This window comes from Oncorhynchus kisutch, linkage group LG17 (genome assembly GCF_002021735.2).
Source record: "Oncorhynchus kisutch isolate 150728-3 linkage group LG17, Okis_V2, whole genome shotgun sequence".
NCBI lineage: Eukaryota > Metazoa > Chordata > Actinopteri > Salmoniformes > Salmonidae > Oncorhynchus > Oncorhynchus kisutch.
In genome coordinates, this window is record NC_034190.2 from 60697239 (window position 1) to 60720792 (window position 23554).

The window sequence follows — 23554 nt, forward strand, 5'->3', positions numbered from 1 at the left end:
TAGTTCTTGACCCATTTCCCACCCCTGAAGTTTTATCTTCTGCAACCCTGTAACTTACAGTAGTACTGTATCATTCTGGCTGAGGATTTGTCACCAATAACTGATCTATTGATTTTCCATAGAAACATTTTTCATTCTGGAAATGATTCTCTTTGGCAGTAAATGAGGACGAGATGAGAAGTTGAGCTGAGGATGTCCCACTGCGTTTGATCCGCCATGGAAGCCAAAATAACCCTGGTGATAGCTGACTAGGGTAGAAGAGCCTCTTTTCAGTTGGAGTCTGGGAGCTGGAAGCCACTTGACATGCACCATGTATTTTAGGATTCCCACCACTGTAGAGGATGCACACACAGGCCCATGAAAGGAGAATGCCACTGAGCCTGGCAGCAGGATAATATTCCAGGAGTGTGTCATGTAACATTTCATGAATTATCACTACCAAAGGAGGTGCTTATCTTAGCTAGGCCGGTTTTTGCCGGATATGTACATCCAAATGTCTAGATTTTGAGCTCTGCACTTCAAGTCAATGACAGATGGGGACTTGACCTGATAACCCCAACGAAAATTCTAAAGGACGACTTGAAATCATTTCAAAGCCTTTTTTCTCTCCATTACATTCAGCCAAGTATCCATCCTGTCGAACGGTGAAAGCATGACTTGTGACAAGTCTAGATGTTATGCTTTGTGATTGGAGCTACAGATGCCTTCATTCGGAAAAACGGACGGAAGGACGGAAAAACATACCGCTCAAGTTGCCTGAGGATCTGACGTCTTTGACAAATACACGTGTGTTTGTCTAACTCTTTTAGACCATATGCTAAGGCAAACACACAGGCCGGTAGTCTGATCTCCTTAACACTTTTTTTCCTCCCTCCCTGTGCCGTACATGACAACTCTTGGGACCGGGACAAGATTAATAACGTGAAAGGGGATTAAAAGCAGACCCAGAGCAACGGCAGATGTCTCCAGGAAAATTATTAAAAAAACACATCGAAAAGGAACCATATTTCAAGCATATTTACAATTAACCCAGGATAAAAGGCCAATTGTCAAAGACCAACTGTGCACGGAATCAGCTTAGGGAGAGAAAAAAAGCCTTTGCTCTCAATTGGACGAGTGCCAGCAGTCATAACCTGTTCGGTGGACACACGTCAACAACGTTTCATCTGTGCATGCCTTTGTTGGGCATGAGCAGAGATGAAGTGATGACATATTATTCATCTCTGTATATCCTAGAACCCTTAGTTTTCCCCGTCAAGAGGTCAGGAAGACACGGAAGAGGATTCAAACTCTGTGCTCATACACTTCCCCATATTTGTGAACGGGACACTGAGTTATAGAGACATCTCTGAATCACCCAGCGACACCGTCTCTATGGGTTCTCGCTAGCTGAAGTTGAGACAGTAGGGGATGTAGAGTAGAGTACAGCACAGCGCAGTACATTTGGAGGCACTGAACCATGGCTGTTAAGAGTACAGCATTACCCCCGCTGCTGTTATCTCGTTTGTCATGGTGACACGAGGCAAGGCCTAGACTAGAGAGAGGGGAAGCCTGCAATTTGTGGGAGATGGGGAAACAAGGCAAACATGTGTCTAACTAGGCCACCTAAATAGGGGGTGTACAGTGTCCATTTTAGGTCAACATTACAAAACCTTGTATAAGTAATAGGGACTTTTGTCATCGGGAGTGGGGACATTTGTCATAGGGAGTGGGGACTTAAGTCATAGGAATGTCCTAAAACGTACACCTTAGAGTTGTTCACCAGGGTGTATGGTGAACATTGTAGGACATTCTCACAAAACGTGTCATAGCAAGGGACTTTTGTAATAGTGCTGTAGGGGTGTCCTAAAATGTATAACGTATGGGGCGTTCAGCACACAGCTACTCACCTGGTAGTTGCACTCCGTGTCCATGCAGTGGTAATGCTCCCTGTATTGGTAGGCACAATGCACATGTCCACAGTGCTGGCTCCCCGAGAACCTGGAAGTCAAGTGACAAAAAAAAGGGTACAGAGTTACATCACGGGCCATGTGGACTTTACACTGAGTGATTTTGTCATGACTAATCAAGGTACAGGTGTAAAAGCTGTGGACACTCCAATGCTTCTTCATAGAAGACAGTCATAGAGCAGACGTTATCTTCACAAAAAAGGGGCTGAAAAATTATGTTATTGTGGTATAAAATCATGCATGCTATTTTGCAATGATAGTATTGTCTGAATATTAACTCCCTCCCTAATTCTCTTGGGTGCATCCTTCCTTTTCTTCTGGCGATTAGTGAGCAAATGGACAAAAACATCACCTTCATGGAGGGAAACACCTGTTTCTATTCCGAAACTTAACCAAACCCAAATTTCCCCCCTTTAACATTCAAGGTGTCTGTCACTACCAAAAGGAAATCCAATCACCTCCCAGAGAACTACCTCCTAATCCTAACCATACCTCCAAAACAACTCATCTCGTCACACAAATACGTCTGTTTTCCGCACACCGCCACAATTGACTCGCCTGTCACACCAATTTCGACTCAAATTAGCTCCGTTTATTTCAAAAGCAGCCGGTACACAGACACTTATTAAACTGTAAACCCCACGCATGATTCCCCTCATTTGCCTTTTAAACCTTGCCAAATCAATGTTGTGGAGTTCTCTCTCAGGTTAACGGCGCTTGCTTTAATCAAAGGAAGGTTAGGTTCTGCTGAGAGGCTTGAGTGGATCTACACGCTACTGCCGCCCCCTCCCGTCCCCTTCCTCCTCCTCTTGACTGTAAGAGTCTGACTCGGTAAAGACTTATCCAGGTAAAAGAGTGGGCACCATTTTCCTTGTGCGTTTACTAATGACTGTTAAAAAACCTCCAATTACGACTGAAAACACACAAATAAACATTTGCACTGCCACTGCCAAGAGCACCATCTGCTCTCTCCCTCACTCGTTCTCTTTCTTTCTACCTCTCTTTCTCTCTCTCTCTCTCTGTTTTTTGTTATTGTTGCCTGTAGCCTGTATGACTATCCTAGGGCTGCATTTACAGATCACTTTGCGGAGTTCATTAGGCTAATTGAACGGCAAATCCACTACCTTTTAAAAGTTGGTGGTGTGGTGGGGGGCTCAGGGTATGGTGGTGGTGGTGGTGGTGGTAGGGGCTTCGGGAAGGTTTGACGGCTTCTTTAGAAAAAAAAAAACAGAAATGGAGCTAACAGTAGAGTACATTACACACACACACGGTCACACACACCAACCAACTCTCCCACCATCGGTGCTTTTCTCAGCCCTACTCCTCTATGGACTGTGCATGTACACACGTATTCGGACACACACACACGCTCACGTACACACACGCACACATAGCCCCCCTGGGACTGTGGCCCACCCCTCTGCTCATTGCCCAGCTGTATCACTTTGCCTATGGACAATTCCCACTTGCCGCGTCAGGGGGCCTAATGGGCCGCTGCTATTCAGCTGCAGATTAAATATTAATATCACAACGATACAGAGATTGCGGCACATCTCCTGTTACAATAGAGTCAACGCAGATCAAAGTGCCGCGGCAATAGTGGGTGCATGAAAGCATTTAAAGAGGGAAAACTGCGACTAAACACTACCAGGGAAGCTCTTTAAAACATCAAACTGGTGCGCGGCAAGGAGATAAATAACTTTTCCCCCCTTGGTTGGTGAGGGGGAGGGGGGTGGAAGGTGGGAGTCAACAACATTTACAAAGCTGGGTTTTTAGCATAAATGTGCGCTCATTAGTTGTGGCTCCAGAGAGATGAACCTCCCCCTACCCCTCCCCCCCTCCCCCCAGTCTACATTTGCCCTTTTTATGAGTCCTCCTTTTCTGTCTTTTTTCCTCCCTCCTCTTCCCTTTCTTTTTTTCGCTCTCTCTCCCCAACACGGAAATTGAAACTGTATCTGGGCTTATCTGCAGCCTCCCCGTGCATCAACTACCGAGATGTTTAGACAAATTTTATGCATTATGCAGCGCAAATATCAAAACAGTTCTTGGCAGTGCCAGCAGAAGCCTCATTAAAAATTCCTTAATTAAATCTGCAAAATGTAATCAGTCCAAGGAAGGTTTTTGTGTGTGTGTGTGTGTGTGTGTGTGTGCATGATGAAAATGTGTGTGTCTGTCAGTGACAGTGCTTTTGATTTGTGCCCTTCATGTTACGGTTTGGAGAAGTAATCATTAACGCCAATGCCACTTTGGGCTTTTGAAACAGTGCTTTTCCTTTCTTTTTAAAGTGAAGAAATAAACAAGTGACAATCACCTTTCTAGTGTGGAGTTCAAAATGACTGGAGAATGGGACACTGTGTTGTCTATTGAAATATGAGATTACCTTGCAATGTTTTGCCTCCGTGTTTTGTGAGTGATAAAGAGGATAATTCAGTGACCATGCAGCCATGTAACCAACAGTTTCACTCTATATTCGTTACATACACCGCCGCACAGTACGCTTGAACTACTCAAGACTGACATGCAAAGTGTTCCAGTATACTGTAGTAACTTTGTAAGAAATTCTCGACCTCAAACAGAGTAAGTACAACCATCTTGTCAGCACACCTCTCACCACCATAGAAACCATCTCATGCCTTGTTCCTCCTAACAGAATTCCACTTCCTTTCAGTCCATAAACTCGGCCTCTTACTATTTCCCTCACTTTGCAGCACAGAACTTGACCTCTACCACTATTTTACACATCTAGTTTCATCCAAGTGTAAAATACGCCATCAGTTAATAAAAAAGCTTTGTCTCAACGTCCGGGACAACATTTCCTTCACCGGAGAGGGAGGATTTGCATACCTGGCGATATATTTCTGGTACAGGTTGACGTCCTCTGTGACAGGTTTCTCAGGTGGTAAGCCGTTCCTAATACAAGCAAACACAAAAAGAGACAGGATTAATGGGGTATTGGGTGCACTGTTAATAAAAACTACAGCCACAATATTTACCTACAATCTGTTTCAAACTACCGCAATTAATATACATTTTCTGTGACGCGACAGCGGTTTTCACATGGGTTTGAATCAGGAAGGTATGAACACACCTTTGCATGGCTTTCCAACAATGAAAGGCAAAAGGCAGTGGAAAAGCGCTATTTTGGAGAGTGCTCATATGCAAATCTAGATAATGGGGATAGGCAAAATCCTTTCTAAAGGTCCCTAAGGACCCTGCCTCCAAAGGCTGTTGTCATGTCTCATCAGGAGTATGGACTGAGTTCAAACAGAAGGAGAAGACAGGGTTCGATGGAACAGAAGGCATTGGTTCAGCTAGCGACAAGTTGGGTAGAACCAATAGAACTAGACTGGGGGGAGGTGAATGAACTGAGTCCAATCATCAGAAACACATTAAGTTTAAACATTGCATGGTTCCTACTGAAATGTGACCTGCCTTGAGAGGGACCCACTTTTTTGCTAGCGCTAACCAGGGCTAGCTTCCCAAACCCCCTCGTTTGCTAGCGCTAACCAGGGCTAGCTTCCCAAACCCCCTCGTTTGCTAGCACTAACAATGCGGAGGGCTCCATATAGCTCCACATTGACATGATTGGTTAATGGTAGGTGGGGGCGGTACGTCATGTATTAACACAAACTCACTTCCTGACAACTTCTTTCCCAATAGCTCTGCTCTGCTAAGCGCAAGAAATATGAAAGCCCTGAAGTCTGAGTTGGCTGCATCGCACTCAACACTGTATGGTCACCTCAGACGTCGGATTGACCATGTAGTGTCTTTTAGTGTTCAGCCTAGGCCCTGTGACTCTCTGGTAAGTTAGTCACAGCTGGAAAGTCATTAAAGGGACAGTTGTTCCACCCCAGCCAAAGGAGGAAGTCAGTCACTTTGCGATGACTGTGCTAAATCAGTCTCTGAAGAGAGCGCCCAGCAGGTAAACAGTTCATGGGCCTTCGCTACTCATCACATCGTGGATCTATTGGCACCATGCGCTATTTCACACTACATTCGCATCGGCTGTTGTGGAGGTGGCAATTACCTTTGCGTTAGGCTAACTGACTCGCAGTGGCAGTTAAGTGTATGTGAGATGCCCATTATCTCCCAGGTGTCCCACAGAGACAATTTAGGAGAATTGTACAATATTAAAACCTGGAATCATTTCAAAACACAAGCTAAATAAATCGGGGGGGATTCAGTTGACGGGTTATTTGATTTAATAATTCAGGGAGGTTTGCATAGGCAACTTTTGGTGCAATGACATAATTTTGTGAGAGATTTTCATTATTTCCTTGGACTATTTTTGTCATGAGCGGCCAATTTTCACTACTGGGATCTCACAACTCATTCAAGAAAATGTATGACTTGAATAAACGCGTAATATACAATATATAGTATACAGTACACACATTAATATTGCTGTGTGAGAAAAGCTTAGCATGTTTCTCATGCAGATCTTCTGTACCTATGTGGTGTCGTTCAGCTAAAGTGTCATTCAAGTCATCTGAAGAGGTTCTTACTTGACAGAGGACACAGTGCCCGTGGTGATGGAGTCGGTCTTGGAGAAGCTGGACTTCATGTAGTCGGAGGTGTTGAAGCCCAAGTGGCCTGTCTGATCCATGATGAGTCCTGGGGGGCCCGTGGCCCCAGCGGAGGATGCCGAGGTGGCAGCCACTGGTGTCCCCGGGTTCCCAGGTGTGGCAGGCAGAACGCTGGGCATCAACGAGGACTCGGGCCTCCCCGGCATCAGCTTCTGGATGTTCTTGATATCATACTTGGACGGGCGGCCCACCTTCCCCGTTTTATAGGCGATGGCGCCCCCCATGTCAGTGTTCCCGTCGCCGGGCTTGAAGAGGTGCAGGTACCGAACATTCTCCAGGTCATACTTGGATGGCTTCTTGTAAGCATTGCCATTCTGCTGGCTCCGCAGGCTTTCACCCATCTTCAGCTTCTGGATGAAGAAGTCATACTTAGAGGCTCGGGAGGCCATGTTCTGGAGGTGGGAGGTGGGGTTGGTTGGTGGGGGATTGTGCCCAAGGTTGTGCCCCTGCCCTTGCCCCTGCTTGTGGTCCAGGCTGGAGTGATAAATCTGGCCCTCAGCCCCGGAATGGCACCCCCCAGAGGCGGCCATCTGGGCCTGGAGCAGGGCATTCTTCTCCTGGGCCAGCTTGGAGTTGAGGTCGTCTTGTTTGGGGTTGGTGTGGATGGGCCAGGGCAGGGTCTCGCCAGCCTTCAGCTTGCGGATGTACTCCTCATACTTGGAAAAGCGGGCTCGCCGCGTGGCCTCCTCGCTGCTCAGGGAGGATGGGTCGGAGCCTGAGGTAGCGGCTTTGAGCTTCTCGAAGCTGATCTTCTTGGCCAGCTCGTCCCTCACCTGCTGGTCGTCGTAGCCGAACATGCCCAGGAACTCGTTCATTGTGTTGGCTGCGTAGTCTCGCAGAGTGGACGCCTCTCCTGCACAGAACAGGGAGGAGCAGAGAGAACAGAGCCCTTAGGTAAGATATGTGATACACCGTTTTTGTATGACCTCTATGTTCTATTGACCGTCAATAGATTCTTCTATCCAAAAATCAAAAAACCAAGAAAGGGGAAGCAAAAGCGCTGTACAAAGCTGAAAAGGGCTGATTCTTTGTCAGTCATTTTATGCCGAACGTAATGGGAAATGAACCAAAACATTCCATGGGACTTCCCCAGTCAGTCTTCTGACTTGGAAATTACTGTCCTACTATCCTCACCTAACACTTTAGATATACACCAATTGTACAAAACTTCCTCAAATCGAGTTTGCCCCTCAGAACAGCCTCTATTTGTCAGGGAATGGACTACAAAGTGTCGAAAGCAATCCCCATGTTGAGTCCATAGTTCTGTCAAGTTGGCTGGATGTCCTTTGGGTGGTGGACCATTCTTGATACACATGGGAACAAGCAGCGTTGCGGTTCTTGATACACACAAACGGGTGCGCCTGGCACCTACTACCATACCCTCTTCAAAGGCCCTTGAATCTTTTGTCTTGTCCATTCACCCCCTGAATGACACGCATACACAATCCATGTCTCATGGCTTAAAAATCATTCTTTAACCTGTCTCCCCCCCTTCATCTACATTGATTGAAGTGGATTTAACAAGTGACATCAATAAGGGATCATAGCTTTCACCTGGATTTACTTGTCAGTCGATGTCATGGAAAGAGAAGATACCATTTAATCTCTTGTATATTGTTGAATGCTTGAGAATTTGAAATAGGTTACAAGGTTTCATTTTTCTCAGTGAAAGACCTTACTAATGGGCCTTCTGATTATGACAACATTCCAGAAACGTGTTCCCTTTAGTAAAAAACATTATTTCAAGTCCATCGCGTCTCTATCTACGGAAGCCACATATGTGCTTTTACATATTTGTGAACTGAAACGCCACTTTTTTATTTTAAGAGTCCATTAAATTGAACAACCTCCCCAAGGACATGGGGACATGTAGTAAATGTATAGTTTAATTGCATTATGTGGAGATTAATTATGGCTCATTAACTTTCATCCAGGTTAGCGCAAGAGGTCAGCAAGTTGGGGAAAAGGGAGGAAAAAAAATGTGCTTGAAAAAAAGAGGGGGAAGAAAGAGCACTGCATAGCTATCCCTTATTAAGACACGCCACTAGCAGTAGAGTGTGTGTGTGTGTGTGTGTGTGTGTGTGTGTGTGTGTGTGTGTGTGTGTGTGTGTGTGTGTGTGTGTGTGTGTGTGTGTGTGTGTGTGTGTGTGTGTGTGTGTGTGTGTGTGTGTGTGTGTACGTATGAGAAAGAGATTGAGAGAGTGTATGTATATGTGTATGCGTGCGTCTGAGAAAGGGAGAGCATGACACACAGAGAGAGAGGGAGATAGAGGGAGAGAGAGAGAGAGAGAGAGAGAGAGAGAGAGAGAGAGAGAGAGAGAGAGATGATACAGAGAGAGAGAGAGAGAGAGAGAGAGAGACAGAGAGAGATGATACAGAGAGAGAGAGAGAGACAGAGAGAGATGATACAGAGAGAGAGAGAGATAGAGAGAGAGAGAGATGATACAGAGAGAGAGAGAGAGAGAGAGAGAGAGATGATACAGAGAGGAGGAAACCCTTGGGCATTCAGCTTTTCCTTTCTTAACAGTAGTGTTTACTGATCCAGATCTATTCCAAAAATCTTGCCTGGTGTCAGTTTGGATGTCAGATAAGATATTATGAACACAGCCACTACGCTCCAGATGACAACTTCACTTAGGTGTCATGTAAAACTTTTGGCATTCTTGGTTCCATTCTGGCCACGGGCCCAGGACCCCGCTCCTCCAGACCTTTTCTTAATTTATTTGATTGCTTTTTTCATCGCTAACGCACACACACAAGGCGGGGCCAGCGGTAATACCAGCCGCCGTCCTGGTAATTAATACAAAAAGATTTCAGCTCTCGTCTCGGATTTCTGTGTTATTGCTAAATCGGTCGCCTCTCCCCCACATGCCTTTTCACATCTCCTTCACGGAGTGTAAAATAATCCCCAAATTTCCATCAGCGTCGCCGGGGTTACTGCTCTCTGTGGCACATTGGTATGAAAGGGGATCTGGCGGATCGAAAGGGCATGAAAAATGTAAGAGAAATGGATCAGGTATTTCTATTTGAGAGGAAATTCCTGCCTGTTTTGTCACATATCATCTGATCAATCCAGCATGTTTGTACATTTGTGTTTGACGACTGAGTGAGCTAGATAAGATAACATAGATAAGACAGTACTTTATTAATGGGCACTAGATTTATCAGAGTTTATCAAGCAGCCCGTTGACTTTCACCTACTTCCCAATTCAGGAGGACCTCCATACAAAAATACAAAAAAATATCATATCTGTAATTCTGTTGGCTCAGTTGGTAGATCCAAGATCCTGGTTGGTTTCCTGCTGGGATCACCAATATGAAAACTACTGTAAGTCACTTTCGACAAAAGTGTCTGCTAAATACACGATCATATCATTATCTACTTACAAAGACATGTACCAAATTTGTTGTCCTAAGATACACCTTGACATTAGTGTGTGGTTTAGTCATGGGAGCGTTTACTGTACTCTACATCCATGGGCTTCTACTGTAGCAGGGTCATGACGTCTAGCATGGTTAGCCAGGCCGCCTCAGGTCATATCATATAGCTCTAATGATAGGACCGTCTTCACATCTGCGAAGCAAGGGACAAGACATTCCACTGGTTCCAGGAATAGTAGTATATGAGTCAAAAAGTTTCAATGACAAAATGTTCAGCTGGGGACCGCTTTTAACCCCAAGTAAAAGGACAGCTTTGACCCCCAAGTGGTGAGTCTGCTAAACAGCTAATTATAATATGGTTGCACTGCACTGTATCTTAAATAGTTGATGTCTTGTATGTGTATTTATTGATGTTCATTTCTTGTTGTAAATGCATCTTTTTAATTTACTACTATTATTGTGAGGTAAGCAATATTCTGGGTAGGCATTTCATTGCATGTCCATGGCCGCCTGAGAGCCGTTCCATCAATCAGAGCTTTTAAAATGGGGCTTAAAACACATTTCTTCAGATTGTCTTTCTCATAGTCCTAATACGTAAAAGTATTTTTAGCACATAGCCTACTATTGCTATTCCCAGCCTTGATTCTAAAACTGATCTTTTAATATCATTTTAATTTTATTATTATTATGATGACAAAAACACAACCTTACACTTGCACAATCCTAACTTTTTTTTTGGGGGGGGGGGCAATCCTTTTTTCAGACTTCATGTAAAACCCTCTAATTCAAAAAATGATGATTGTCATGAATGATCTATACTATTAATTTGTTATTTTAGTATTATTATTAAGGTAGTACTTTTATTATCATTGTTTTGCAGTGGTTGTAGTATATTATACCGAACAAAAATATAAACGCAACATGTAACAATTTCAAAGATTTTACGGAGTTACAGTTCAAATAAGGAAATCAGGCAATTGAAATACATTCATTAGGCCCTAATCTATGGATTTGACATGACTGGGAATACAGATATGCATCTGTTGGTCATAGATACCTTTAAAAAAAAGTAGGGGTGTGAAACAAAAAACCAGTCAGTATCTGGTGTAACCACCATTTGCCTCATGCAGCATGACACATCTCCTTCATATGGAGTTGATCAGGCTGTTGATTGTGGCCTGTGGAATGTTGTCACACTCCTCTTCAATGGCTGTGCGAAGTTGCTGGATATTGGCAGGAACTGGAACACGCTGTCATATACGTTGATCCAGAGCATCCCAAACATGCTCAATGGGTGACATGTCTGGTGAGTATGCAGGCCATGGAAGAACTGGGACATTGTCAGCGTCCAAGATTTGTGTATAGATCCTTGCGACATGGGGCTGTGCATTATCATGCTGAAACATGAGGTTATGGCGGCGGATGAATGGCACAACAATGGCCCTCAGGATCTCGCCACGGTAACTCTGTGCATTCAAATTGCCATCGATAAAATGCAATTGTGTTCGTTGTCCGTAGCTTATGCCTGCCCATACCAGAAACCCACCACCATCTTGTCTCATCGCTGCAACTCCCCAAAGGGCTCGGGAGAGGCGGAGGTCGAGTCATACACCCGAAGTCAGCCTGTAGGCGCCCGTCCCGCCACAAGGAGTCACTAGAGAGTGATGAGTCAAGTAAAGCACCCCCGGCCAAACCCTCCCCTCACCCAGACGACACTGGGCCAATTGTGCTCCACACTATGGGATGTGTGGGCAGGGCGGTTGTGACAAAGCCTGGGATCGAACCCGGGTCTATAGTGACGCCTCAAGCACTGCATGATCATGCTGATTAATCAGCTTCTGGATACGCCACATGTCAGGTGGATGGATTATTTTGGCAAAGGAGAAATTCTCACTAACAGGGATGTAAAAAAAATTAATGTGCACAACATATGGGATAAATAAACTTTTTGTGTGTATGGAACATTTCTGGGATGTTTAATTTCGTCTCACAAAACATGGGACCAACACATGACATGTTGCGTTTATATTTCTGTTCAGTGTATAAAACGGGTTGTTTGGATCCTGGGTGCGGATTGGTTGATAACAAGGAGTTATAGCACTACAATCCAAAGGTAATGCCTGTTAACAGTTCCATTTGATTTATCAATGCGTATCCACTGTCCCATAGCCCAGCCAGTCAATTTATAAATTTAATTTCCCTCTGAAAAAAGCGTAAAGACAATATTTTTCCATGCTACTAGCCTAGCATTTGGTTTGGTACTGCGGGGAGCCTATCTGACTTGTGCAACATGTTGCATATCAATGTGACTAGACTGTCAGCTTCTCTGTGCCAGGTGAATTTATTTATCAGGATCATTATAATGGATATATCCAAAGAAATGGTCATATGGAAACAAAGGTAAAACAAATGAAAATTCACATAGTTTGCTGTCATTTCAGCTGCTTAGCTATCCTCCATAACTATATTATTGACATGACAATAAGCAGTTTTTTTTGCCTATTTATACATTATTTATCAAATCATTATTTGCTGTAGTTCTTGCTGCCTTATTTATACATAATGTATTCAATCATTATTTATTGAAGTTCTTGACTCTTGTCATCATTGAACTTCCGCTAGATAGCTATACGCTATACATGATTTGTTTAGCATAGCAACGTGGAATGAATAGAATTAACGACTGGGTCAAAACATCCCAAAAATAATTAGCCAGCCTGTTTCGTTAGCTACTTCAGAACCTCAGAACTTTTAAATCAAATTAATCATTACTCATTAAAATAAAGTTAGTTGTTTAGCTTTCTGTAACTTTGTAGCATGTACGGTCTGCATGTGTAGGCGCATATTGCATCATGATTTCAAGGTGCCCCGATATATTTTCCAACTGTCACGTTATCTGGTTTTAATGTCCATTCTAGAATGCCCTTCTAGCCAAACAGAAACAAATACTCAACAATGCTGTGGTATAACACACGATAATCCCTGAGTTCTCATGCCTTATTGCTTAAGTAGTTAGCAGATAGCAGTAGTGGTAGTAATAGTTGCAGTCTTAGCAGTAGTAGGTTTATAATGTAAGTTATTGTTGTTGTTTTTTAATAGAAGTTATTCTTAAAATTAGCCGAGTCACATTATTCCGCTCTCAGACCACGTGACGGACTATCAATGGCAGGCCAATAATTGGACTTGAACTGAAAGGATTACGCCTGGAACCGACAGCAGATAACCTTTGTGAAACACCATGTAAATGAGTTTTATTCTCCAGCCTTATCTCGCACCCTCTTAATGATGTCATGCGAATGCCTGTGAGGGAGACCGGGGCTTACAGGTTAAGGTGAGATTGGCCCTTGCTGCTACTGTGCTTTCTGTCTTTTTTCCCCCCTCCCTCTCTTCTTTCCTCTCCCCCTCTCTCACTGTGGTGTCATTGGAGAGTATTAAAAGAAGTGGGTGTAATCTCTGCACTTCATGCCTGGCAAATTGCAACACGTGACACAGACCCAGGGCCTTGTCTGTGTTTGAGGCAATATAGGACCACATTTCCCTCCTCCCCTGATGTGACAACAAATGGGCATTATATCTCCTTTTTGCTGACCAAACGCAGATATCAGCGTGCCACCATGTCTTCTGAGGGTCACAGATAGAGTACGGTGAGGTGCTGGAGATGATAAGGCTTCAGCTTGCTGTTGAGACTATATATGGCCTATAATCTCACTTTAAATACACCTAGGGTTTTAGAGCAGGACATTTCCAATGCTAATCGTTCAGTCAATCATTGTCTTTCGAAATCACCTGAAATCTAGAGTTCTATGTGTTGAGCTGATGGTTCAAGTCCTTACATGGAATGAGGATGATGGTATTGGCACCTCTGGCCTGAGGAAAAATCGCTTTAATGTGAGAACTTAGACAATGTTGACTGGAATAAAAAAATAATGTTGATTTTACTGAGCTCTCGTCTGGGTGAAGTGACAGTGCATTGTAGATTTGTTGAATTGAGCATTTTGTTTAAGTGGAATCAAATGTCTGGGATGACTGAGAAACTAATGAGTTGCAGAACGATTCCTCAAATTCTTGCAAGTTAACATGCTTGCTATTTTGAAATAAATAAATAGAATAGAATGTTTTGAAAATGACCCATAACCTTTGACACAGAACATAGCAGTGCAATTGGAAGTCATGGTCAGTTGTGTTTGATTCGATGAGCATCTTTGTCATTGCCTTCATCATTTTTATTCAGTTGTTTTCACTGAATAGCTTATGAGAGGCCTAATAATGCAACATCTAAATGATCTAGGAAAAGTATTCTGGGGTTTTGCACTGATAGGAAATCCACACGGTGCCTCGATGTGAGGAGTTAAATGTTTTGAAGGTCGCAGTTTCTCTCATTGATCTTGCAATGTTTGTTAATTACATTGTCACTGATGTTGTGAGAGATAATTAAGCCACTATGTTTATATGCATAATTATGCGCGCTCCGCATCAGCCTTTGAAAGACAGCGGCGAGAGGGGGGGAAAATGTTTTAATTGTGAGCGCCACAGAAACATGGCAATATAGATGCCCTAGTTACAATCAACAAAGAGCAATGCAAAAAAAAACAAAGACAAGAGTTGCTACTAATGCAGGATGCTCTCTCCACAGTCTTCAAACAGTTTGCCTTTGTTGTGAGATGTAAAGTAGCAGGGACCCAACGGAGGAAAGGTGTAAGCCTGTTTCACAACACAAACACACATTTACAGACATTTTTTTTTTTTTACAGGCACCAAATAAACACAAAATGACTAATTAAAACCACAAAGCCCCTGCATTTGCCGGAAAAAAAGATATTTTTCTGAGAAGCCCTTGGCCCCACTTCTCTGACAGGCCACAGCCACTGCTGCTCCACCGGTGTAAACAAAAAAGGAAAGAATAATAATACGAGAAAAAAACCTTCTGCAGCATATGTACATGACACTGAAACACGAGATGAAAGACCAAAAAATGTCTGTGAAAAGTGAGGTGAGCAAGCAGAAAACAGACCTAAACAAAACCTGTTTTGTACCACACGACAACAACACGACTCCAACTGTGTCTTGTTCTGTCACTTATTTTGTGGTTATCTGTGAAACTAATCTTTTCTCTGTCTCTGTCTTTTTTTTCTCTCTTTTTTTTTACTGCTCTGTGTTTTGAATTCTACTGTAGCTATATAGCCCAGTCTCTCAGATAGCAATGTGCCTCCTCCTGGTTTCCAAGTTCAAGTCTGTAAACGGTGCATTCTCTGGAGATTGTTTGTGCAGTTAACACGTTGCTGTTGCCACATCAAGACCACACCGTTAAGGTATATGCCACCTAATCTATTTGATTGTCCCTCAGTGCTACCAGAGGAACATCATGTAAAAAGAGACAGATCATTTAATAGGCTGTTGCTGTAAGCCACTAATGCACAGCAAATCAATTGATGAATAAATTAATTAAAGCAAATACACTTACAGAATATCTGCTTTCATCAAATGTTAAGTTCATGAACAATAATGTACCCTCAACTGTGATTCAATGGAGATGGCAAGAAATAGGTTCTATTTCAGACTTTATTTGACAACCGATTATCTGGATTCAAGTGCTAAGAGCTAATCGTTCCTCAGCAACGATGGAGACCTATCCTCCTCCAATGCAGACTAGGCTACCACTGTATGTAATAGTGGGCTTGGGCAGTGACTAAGTTTAGTGAGCTTAGGGAAAAATCTAAAACTCAAAATGTAATTCTGGGTGTAATATGAAGCTTATCCTTGGACTGACAAACTCTTTTGGCCTACACAGAGTGAGCAGGCAGTGTAAGCCTACTCCAAATACCGGATGAATTTGTTGTTTCACTTACTGTAACCACACACACACACACACACACACACACACACACACACACACACACACACACACACACACACACACACACACACACACACACACACACACACACACACACACACACACACACACACAAGTTCCTGTTTTCCCAATAGCCTGTTAGTCAGTTCCATCTGTCTGTGGAGTAATACCGTCACTGGCTATTCATGGGATGCACCTCTGTCCCGCGGTCGCGTCGTTGCCATTGTTATCAACGCTCTTCAGACGCCGCATATTGATGCCCGACTGATGACTAATGCCCAGTCCTTCTGAAAGGGATCTAATTTACACTATACTGGCTTGAAAATATGATTACATTGCTAAAGTACACAAGTAATTAGTAGGAAGCAACTTTTCCATCATTATGATGTCGCCAAGTTAGCAATGTTGTCATTAGCTAGCAAAGTTTGTCAAAAATAGCTCGCAATGTTAACGATAGCTAGTTAAAAATCGGTTATACTGTATCTATAGTCAATCTGGCAACATCACAATGATGACAAAAGGTTTTCCTACTTATTATTTGCCTAATTTTGAAAGCACTTTTGATGAAATATTCATCAGCGCTACTTGACAATGCATTGGGCAGAACACTCAGTTAGGCATCAGTTCTTGTTCAAAACAATATTGTTTTGCATCCCATGAAATCGCATTGTAACCTTACAGTCTCTCTTTCCAGGGACAGGTTCAGGACAGGTCCTGGATGTGGCTATGTCCCCCACCTAATATATCTTGGCTACTTAACACTTTAGTGAAAGGAATGGAAGGTGTGAAGGGCAGTTAAAGTGAGAACAGAATTCATCGAGAGGAGTTACGAGAAAAGAACAGAACAACGAGAAAAGAAAGAGAGCCTTGTACCTGGAGAGGAGAAAGATGTTTGGCGACTCGGGGGCTCACTTATCAACGGCATGTAGGCGTCCTTTTGAGGCCCGTCTTCCGAGTCCTTGTCGTCGTGGTAACTGCCGTCCCGAGAGTCGAACATGGGTTCGGGCTCATCAGGCGCGTTGTCCTCCTCGTCACTACAGCCCTTGGGCTGTACCATGTACACACCCTCGGGGGGTCCGTCCTCGCCATTGTTGGGTTTGAGTCCCTGCTGTTGCTGCTGTTCCTCCCCACAGTCCAGGGCAGAGGGTGGTGGTTCATCCCCATACTCCCCGTTGACCCACTTCTCAATGGCCTTGCGGCGTTTCTGGTCCTCATCGAGGCTCTGGCCGAGACTCAGGCCCTCGGGCAAGTTGGTCTCGAATCGCTCGCCGCTGTCGTCAAAATGGGAGCTCCCGCGCTCGCTGTTCTCCGCCACGCTGTGGTCTCCCTCAGCATGCTGGGAGCTGCCGTCGTACACCACCTGACGGCTCAGCTTGGCACAGATTGCGTTGAGTTTTAGGCCACCTTTCCTTTTGCCGGCCATGTTGGATTTTCCTGAGGTCTTTTCAGTGCATAAAGTCCTTTCAGCTGTTGGAGAAAAAGAAAAGAGAGAAAGGAAAATTGTTGAATGTCAATTCACATGTTTAAGAACCACCATATGTTATTATCAAACGTTCTACCATGGAATTATATTTGTGTTATTCAAATGTCATCATAATTTCCCTCAATGAACACGCGTGTTTATCAGATGAGAGCTGTAGGCCAGCTCTCTTCATCAACAAAGGGCCATCGATCAAGTGTCATTCACGTGATTATTTGAGCTTCACCATGGAAAAAACTGTCTAACAGCTTCTATAAATAGCCCCAAAGCAGTGCCTTTAAAAAATAATAATAACAGCAATCACAAGACTGCAGGGACAAAGAGATAGATACATACATTTTTAAATGTGACCTTTATTTAACTAGGCAAGTCAGTTAAGAACAAACTCTTATTTACAATGACAGCCTAGGAACAGTGGGTTAACTGCCTGTTCAGGGGCAGAACGACAGATTTGTACCTTGTCAGCTCAGGGATTTGAACTTGCAACCTTTCGGTAACTAGTCCAAATCTCTAACCACTAGGCTACCCTGCCGCCCCATACAGTGGGCATATGTTAGCCAAACCACTAACAGTCAGTTTAGTCAGAGTTTTAACGTATTAGCCGCTGCAGAAAAAAGAAGGAAAAAACTCTCTGAGAGCTGAATAGGAAAACCACATCCAGATCAGTATCGGACCCCCTAAGGTACTACAAGCAGCCAATACACAAGCTACATAATCCTTCACATGACAGCTCTGTAGAGACCCTCCTGAAATGTTATCTTCCAATCTTCCCCTTTACCTAAAGAGGCTGTGGTTCTGCCAATGAGTGGGGGGCTGCTTAGTTTTAACCCTGACAGGCAAGGGGTAGAACCAGAGTCCATGCTTTACTTCCAGCCCTCCTAGTAGTTTTAGCAGAAGTAAGCTAGCCAGCAACCTCTAAACTCCTCTTTTGCTCTTCTCTTCTCAAATCAAATTATAAATGAGCCGAATACAACAGGTGTGAAATACTTACTTATACAAGCCCTTAAAAAAAAAATCTGCATTGTTGGTTAATCTACACATAGTAGAATCTAATTTATTTAATCTAAAACATTAAATAAACTAAAGTTGAAAAAAAAGTTTCAATAAAATAACAATAATGAGGCTATATACAGGGGGTACCGGTACCAAGTCAATGTGCGGTAATTGAGGTATGTACATGCAGGTAGGGGTAAAGTGACTATGCATAGATAATAAACAGCTATTAGCAGCAGTGTAAAATAGTGGGTCAATGCAAATAGTCCGGGTAGCCATTTGATTCACTGTTATGCAGTCTTATGGCTTGGGGGTAAAAGCTGTTAAGGGACCTTCAGACTTGATGCTCCGGTACCGCTTGCCGTATGGTAGCAGAGAGAGCATTCTATGACTTGGGTAGCTGGAGTCTTTTACACATTTTAGGGCCTTTCTCTGACAACGCCTGGTATAGTGGTCCTCTCCTCTGCTCTCAGTAGGCTGCACTGCTGCTGCCTGTTGCTTTGTGTTGTTGGCCGTTATCAAACAATATTACTGGTAAGGCGGTAGGTGCACTTGCTATGAAAACAACAAATATACATTTACATGCATTTGTTGCTGATTAGATGTATAGTTGACGTTTTTTTCATTCTGCAGGTGAATTCATAGCCAACATGACAACAAGTATGTTGAAAATACTCTCGTCCACTCAAATATACGGTGCATTCGGAAAGTATTCAGACCCCTTGACTTTTTCCACATTTCGTTACGTTACAGCCTTATTCTAAATTTGATTAAATTGATGTTTTTCCTCATCAATCTACACACAATACCCCATAATGACAAAGCAAAAACACGTTTTTAGAATTGTTTAGATTTTTTTTACGTAAGTATTCAGACCCTTTGCTCTGAGACTCGAAATACAGCTCAGGTGCATCAAGTTTCCAATAATCACACTTGAGATGTTTCTACAACTTGATTGGAGTCCACCTGTGCTGAATTCAATTGATTGGACATGATTTGGAAAGACACACTCCTGTCTATATAAGGTCCCACAGTAGACAGTGCATGTCAGAGCAAAAACCAAGCCATGAGCTCGAAGCAATTGTCCGTTGAGCTCAGAGACAGGATTGTGTCGAGGCACAGATCTGGGGAAGGGTACCAAAACATGTCTGCCGCTTTGAAGGTCCCCAAGAACACAGTGGCAGAAGTTTGGAACCACCAAGACTCTTCCTAGAGCTGACAGCCTGGCCAAACTGAGCAATCGGGGCAGAAGGGCCTTGGTCAGGGAGGTGACCAATAACCCCATGGTCACTCTGACAGAGCTCCAGAGTTCCTCTGTGGAGATGGGAGTACCTTCCAGAAGGACAACATTCCCTGCAGCACTCTACCAATCAGGCCTTTATGGTAGAGTGTCCAGAAGGAAGCCATTCCTCAGTAAAGGGCACATGACAGCCCGCTTGGAGTTTGCCAAAAGGCACCTAAAGGACTCAGACCATGAGAAACAACATCTCTGGAGAGACCTGAAAATAGCTGTGCAGCGACGCTTCCCATCATATCTAACAGAGCTTGAGAGGATCTGCAGAGAATAGGAGACACTCCCCAAATACAGATGCGCCAAGCTTGTAGCGTCATACCCAAGAAGACTTGATGCTGTAATCACTGCCAAAGGTGCTTCAACAAAGTAAAGGGTCTGAATACTTATGGGAATGTTATATTTCAGTTTATTTTTAATACATTTGCAAAAAATTCTATAAACCCATTTTTGCTTTGTCATTTTTGGATATTGTGTATAGATTGGTGAGGGGGAAAAAAAACAATTTAATACATTTTAGAATAAGGCTGTAATGTACATTTTTGGGGGGGGAAGTCAAGGTGTCTGAATGATTTCCGAATGCACTGTATGTTTACCAAAATTGTTTGTTATTGTTTCCGTAGTGAAAATACACGTTGTAAACTGAGAGATACAGTATAATCTCTATTTCTCTAAAGAAGCCCCCCCGAACAATAACAGTGACAGAGTGACTGTTAGGGGTAGGAGTGGGTGGCATTATTTCACCTAGCCCAGGCAATCTTTAAAACATGTCCTCGGCTAAAGCAAGTGCAGCTGCCTCTAGCATTCCATATTAAGAGCTGCCTTTTTAGGGCAGAAACTGCACACTGTTACCTTTCACTTGATGAAAAGAGCCACCAAAGTTCACCTTGAGCAGATGTTCCAGGCAAAAAAATAATGTCCAGATCTTTATCATGTTGTAAATAACTTATATCACGGGCAAAGCTTAGACGTTAGTGAATAATATGCTGTCCATCATCTTAACCACTTTTGGAATTATTTCCTGCCATTTTAAAAAGACCACCAGGGCTAGTTTGGTGCCCAACTCTTCAAAGTTGTCAATGTTTCAATTGACATAAACAAGGCCAAATCTTCTGCAGTGTCGTCCACTTTAAGTTGTATTCTTTGTACCAAATACTGAAACTGTATTTCTCTTTACTCAAAAGTCTGTCACGATCATTATCAATACATGGTACTTTACTGGGTATGCTATTTTTGTTGAGGAAAAAATAAGATATTACTATGGGAGAGGAAATAAAGTTCTATTTCAATTGACTTTGTATGAAAATGTGTATAATTACATTTACATTTGAGTCATTTAGCAGACGCTCTTATCCAGAGCGACGTACAGTTAGTGCATTCATCTTACGATAGCTAGGTGAGACAACCACATATCACAGTCGTAAGAAGTACATTTTCCCTCAATAAAGTATTTATCAGCAAAGTCAGAGCTAGTATAGGCTTCTTCATTACATCTAGGCCATAAAGCGAAGATCAAGCACAATTATGCGTGAGCCATTGCTGGCATTATGTAAATCACAGACAGCCCTTAAAATCCTTTTTTCATTTGAAGATACATTGTGGCTACCTCCCAAATGGCACCAGTTTCCTGGTCAAAAGTAGTGCACTATATAGGGAATAGGGAGCCATTTGGAACACAGCCCTAGTGTGAGTGAGTTTACAGATATTACCTCTCCAGTATACAATGCACCCAGTGCTGCCCACCACACATGCTTTCTCAGTTACTTTATTTACATTGTGGACTTCCTCATTTGAAACAATGACTTGTGGAATAATGTGCAGTCTCGAGCTCGCCATATATCAGTGGCACATTACTGTACAATTTTGTGTTAGACAATTGCGGGCCGGGGTGAAAAGGTCACATTTTTAGAGGACAGCAATTTTGAAAAAATCAGCTGGAAAAACTATTAGGAAGTGGAAGACATAAATGTTCGGGTATTTTTTCAGAAACACCCCTCCGAAGGAAGATTGAGGTCATTTGGGCGTTGCAGTGGAGGTCATTTTTCTGTTTACTGTGCTCAGTATTTCATGCTTTAACTACCGATTTCCTTTGCATCGCAATCTCCTGCTCCTTGTAGGAAATGACCCCTGCCGAGTTGATTCTTTCCATTAGTGACTATTTATGTACATTTTTCCCCAACAACATAGAGCTCGACTCCTGGGGTAAACTCCTACTGATTGATTGAAGCACAATAGGCTTCACACTAAATCTTCTGAATGTTTTAATTACTAGATATGCTCTAAAAAACTATGTGGTTAATACAATACATATGGAGACCTTTATTAAAAGACCGAAATATCTACGGGAAGAGATTGGGAATCCAACTGGAAATTAAGAGTCTTTGTGGATTGGAGTGGCCTGGGGACTTTACAGTACAACTAGCTGTTTTCAGTGTAGAGAACGCTTGTCCACACGCAGCAGCTTTTGCCACTGCTTACAACAGGGATTGCTATGGTTACACTGGCCTCACGTAATTTGTGTGCATGACAGCATACAATGAGATAAAATCAGTGGGGACCTACATGAAAGAACAACTTTTTCCTTTGGGGCCAACTCCCCCTTCCCAAGAGTCCAGTAAGCAATCTCAGCCATTAATGAATATCAGGGAGAAAAACAAGACTGGATGCATCGCTCCTCTGTTTTAGAATAGACGACTAATTGTCAAAGCCACACACCTCGGTCGCACAAAACACTAAGAGCTCGGGAAGACAAATAAGAGTTGAATCGGAGCACTACCAAATGAAAGGTATGTTTCCTACTGTTTACTGTAACTGTGACAAGATTTTTTACTGGAAACTGTGCAGGGCTGAGACAGCGGAGCTGCGCTGACTGTATAAGGCCAAAACCTGACGAAAAAGTCAAGAAACTATTTTTGAACGCATCCACTTATTTGTACTGGGACACGGGATCTTTTCCAAGTCAAGAAGATGTGCATCAAAGCAATTTGTAAGCCCTGTTTCTTCTCAGAACTGGATGACTACATGCAACACAGGGCTCACGTTCAAATCTACTCTCGGGCACTGAGCTTTCCGAACCCCGGCGTGTCTTGTTGTGTCTTTTTGATGCCGAGCCCCTCTGTTTACGTGCCAGAATGATATCATGCCCAATCAAGTGGTGTTTCAAATCCTAATAACGCTGTTGGAAGTGCATTATTTGCATGTACGTGCAACGACTGTAAAAAAGGCTGCCAGAGCGCAAGAGAGAGAGAGGAGACAGAGAGAGAGGAGACAGAGAGAGGGAGCGAGAGAGGGAGGAGATAGAAAGAGAGAGAGAGGAGACAGCGAGAGAGAGGAGACACAGAGAGAGAGAGGAGACAGAGAGAGGAAGAGAGAGAGGGAGAGAGAGAGAGGAGACAGAGAGAGGAGACAGAGAGAGAGAGGAGACAGAGAGAGAGGAGACAGCAAGAGAGAGAGGAGACAGAGACAGAGAGAGAGGGGGAGAGAGAGAGAGAGAGAGAGAGAGAGAGAGAGAGAGAGGAGAGAGAGATAGAGGAGACAGAGAGAAAGGAGACAGAGAGAAGAGAGAGAGAGGAGACAGAGAGAGTAGACAGAGAGGAGACAGAGAGAGAGAGAGAGAGATGTGGACATGGGGGCGTGAATGGCTGCCTGGATTGGCAGGGTCAAGCAGGGCCCCTTTCTGCCACACAGACAAGAGGGGGGGGGGGGTACACATTACACAGGGGGAGCTGACCAAAATGTTGGCTTATTTCTTATCTATAGTACTGGAAGATATCTAACTACTATACAGCTAATATGTTCTATAAAGGGTCAATAGGTAAGAATATAGCTCACTCCAACTATGTATTGTATTGCAAAGTAAAGGATTACATGCTGCCTTGTACATTTCTATGGAGGATATACTTAAGAACCAGTCTGAGAAGAGTAGATATGACCTGTAAAACGGGAGCTTATCTCCTTAGGTATAATCAAAGATTGGCAAAGGAGTTTTGGTAGGTTCCTGCTGGGTTCCAACATCTTGAC

At 43.3% G+C, this 23554-nt stretch overlaps 1 protein-coding gene across 8 annotated transcripts in view; it reads right to left on the reverse strand.

The window, feature by feature from the left end:
- Positions 1-23554, reverse strand: part of casz1 (castor zinc finger 1) — a 246598-nt gene that overhangs the window by 22619 nt on the left and 200425 nt on the right. For 6 of the 8 annotated variants that reach the window (XM_031794213.1, XM_020506403.2, XM_020506406.2 and 3 more), the window contains 5 exons: positions 16644-17237; positions 6455-7388; positions 4794-4859; positions 3074-3160; positions 1890-1980 (listed from right to left, as the gene is read on the reverse strand). In XM_031794213.1, the coding sequence (XP_031650073.1) occupies positions 1890-1980; positions 3074-3160; positions 4794-4859; positions 6455-7388; positions 16644-17193 (1728 nt within the window). In that variant the 5' untranslated portion in view covers positions 17194-17237. The remainder of the gene's footprint in view (positions 1-1889; positions 1981-3073; positions 3161-4793; positions 4860-6454; positions 7389-16643; positions 17238-23554) is intronic. The other 2 variants (XM_031794215.1, XM_020506405.2) reach the window with 1 other exon arrangement.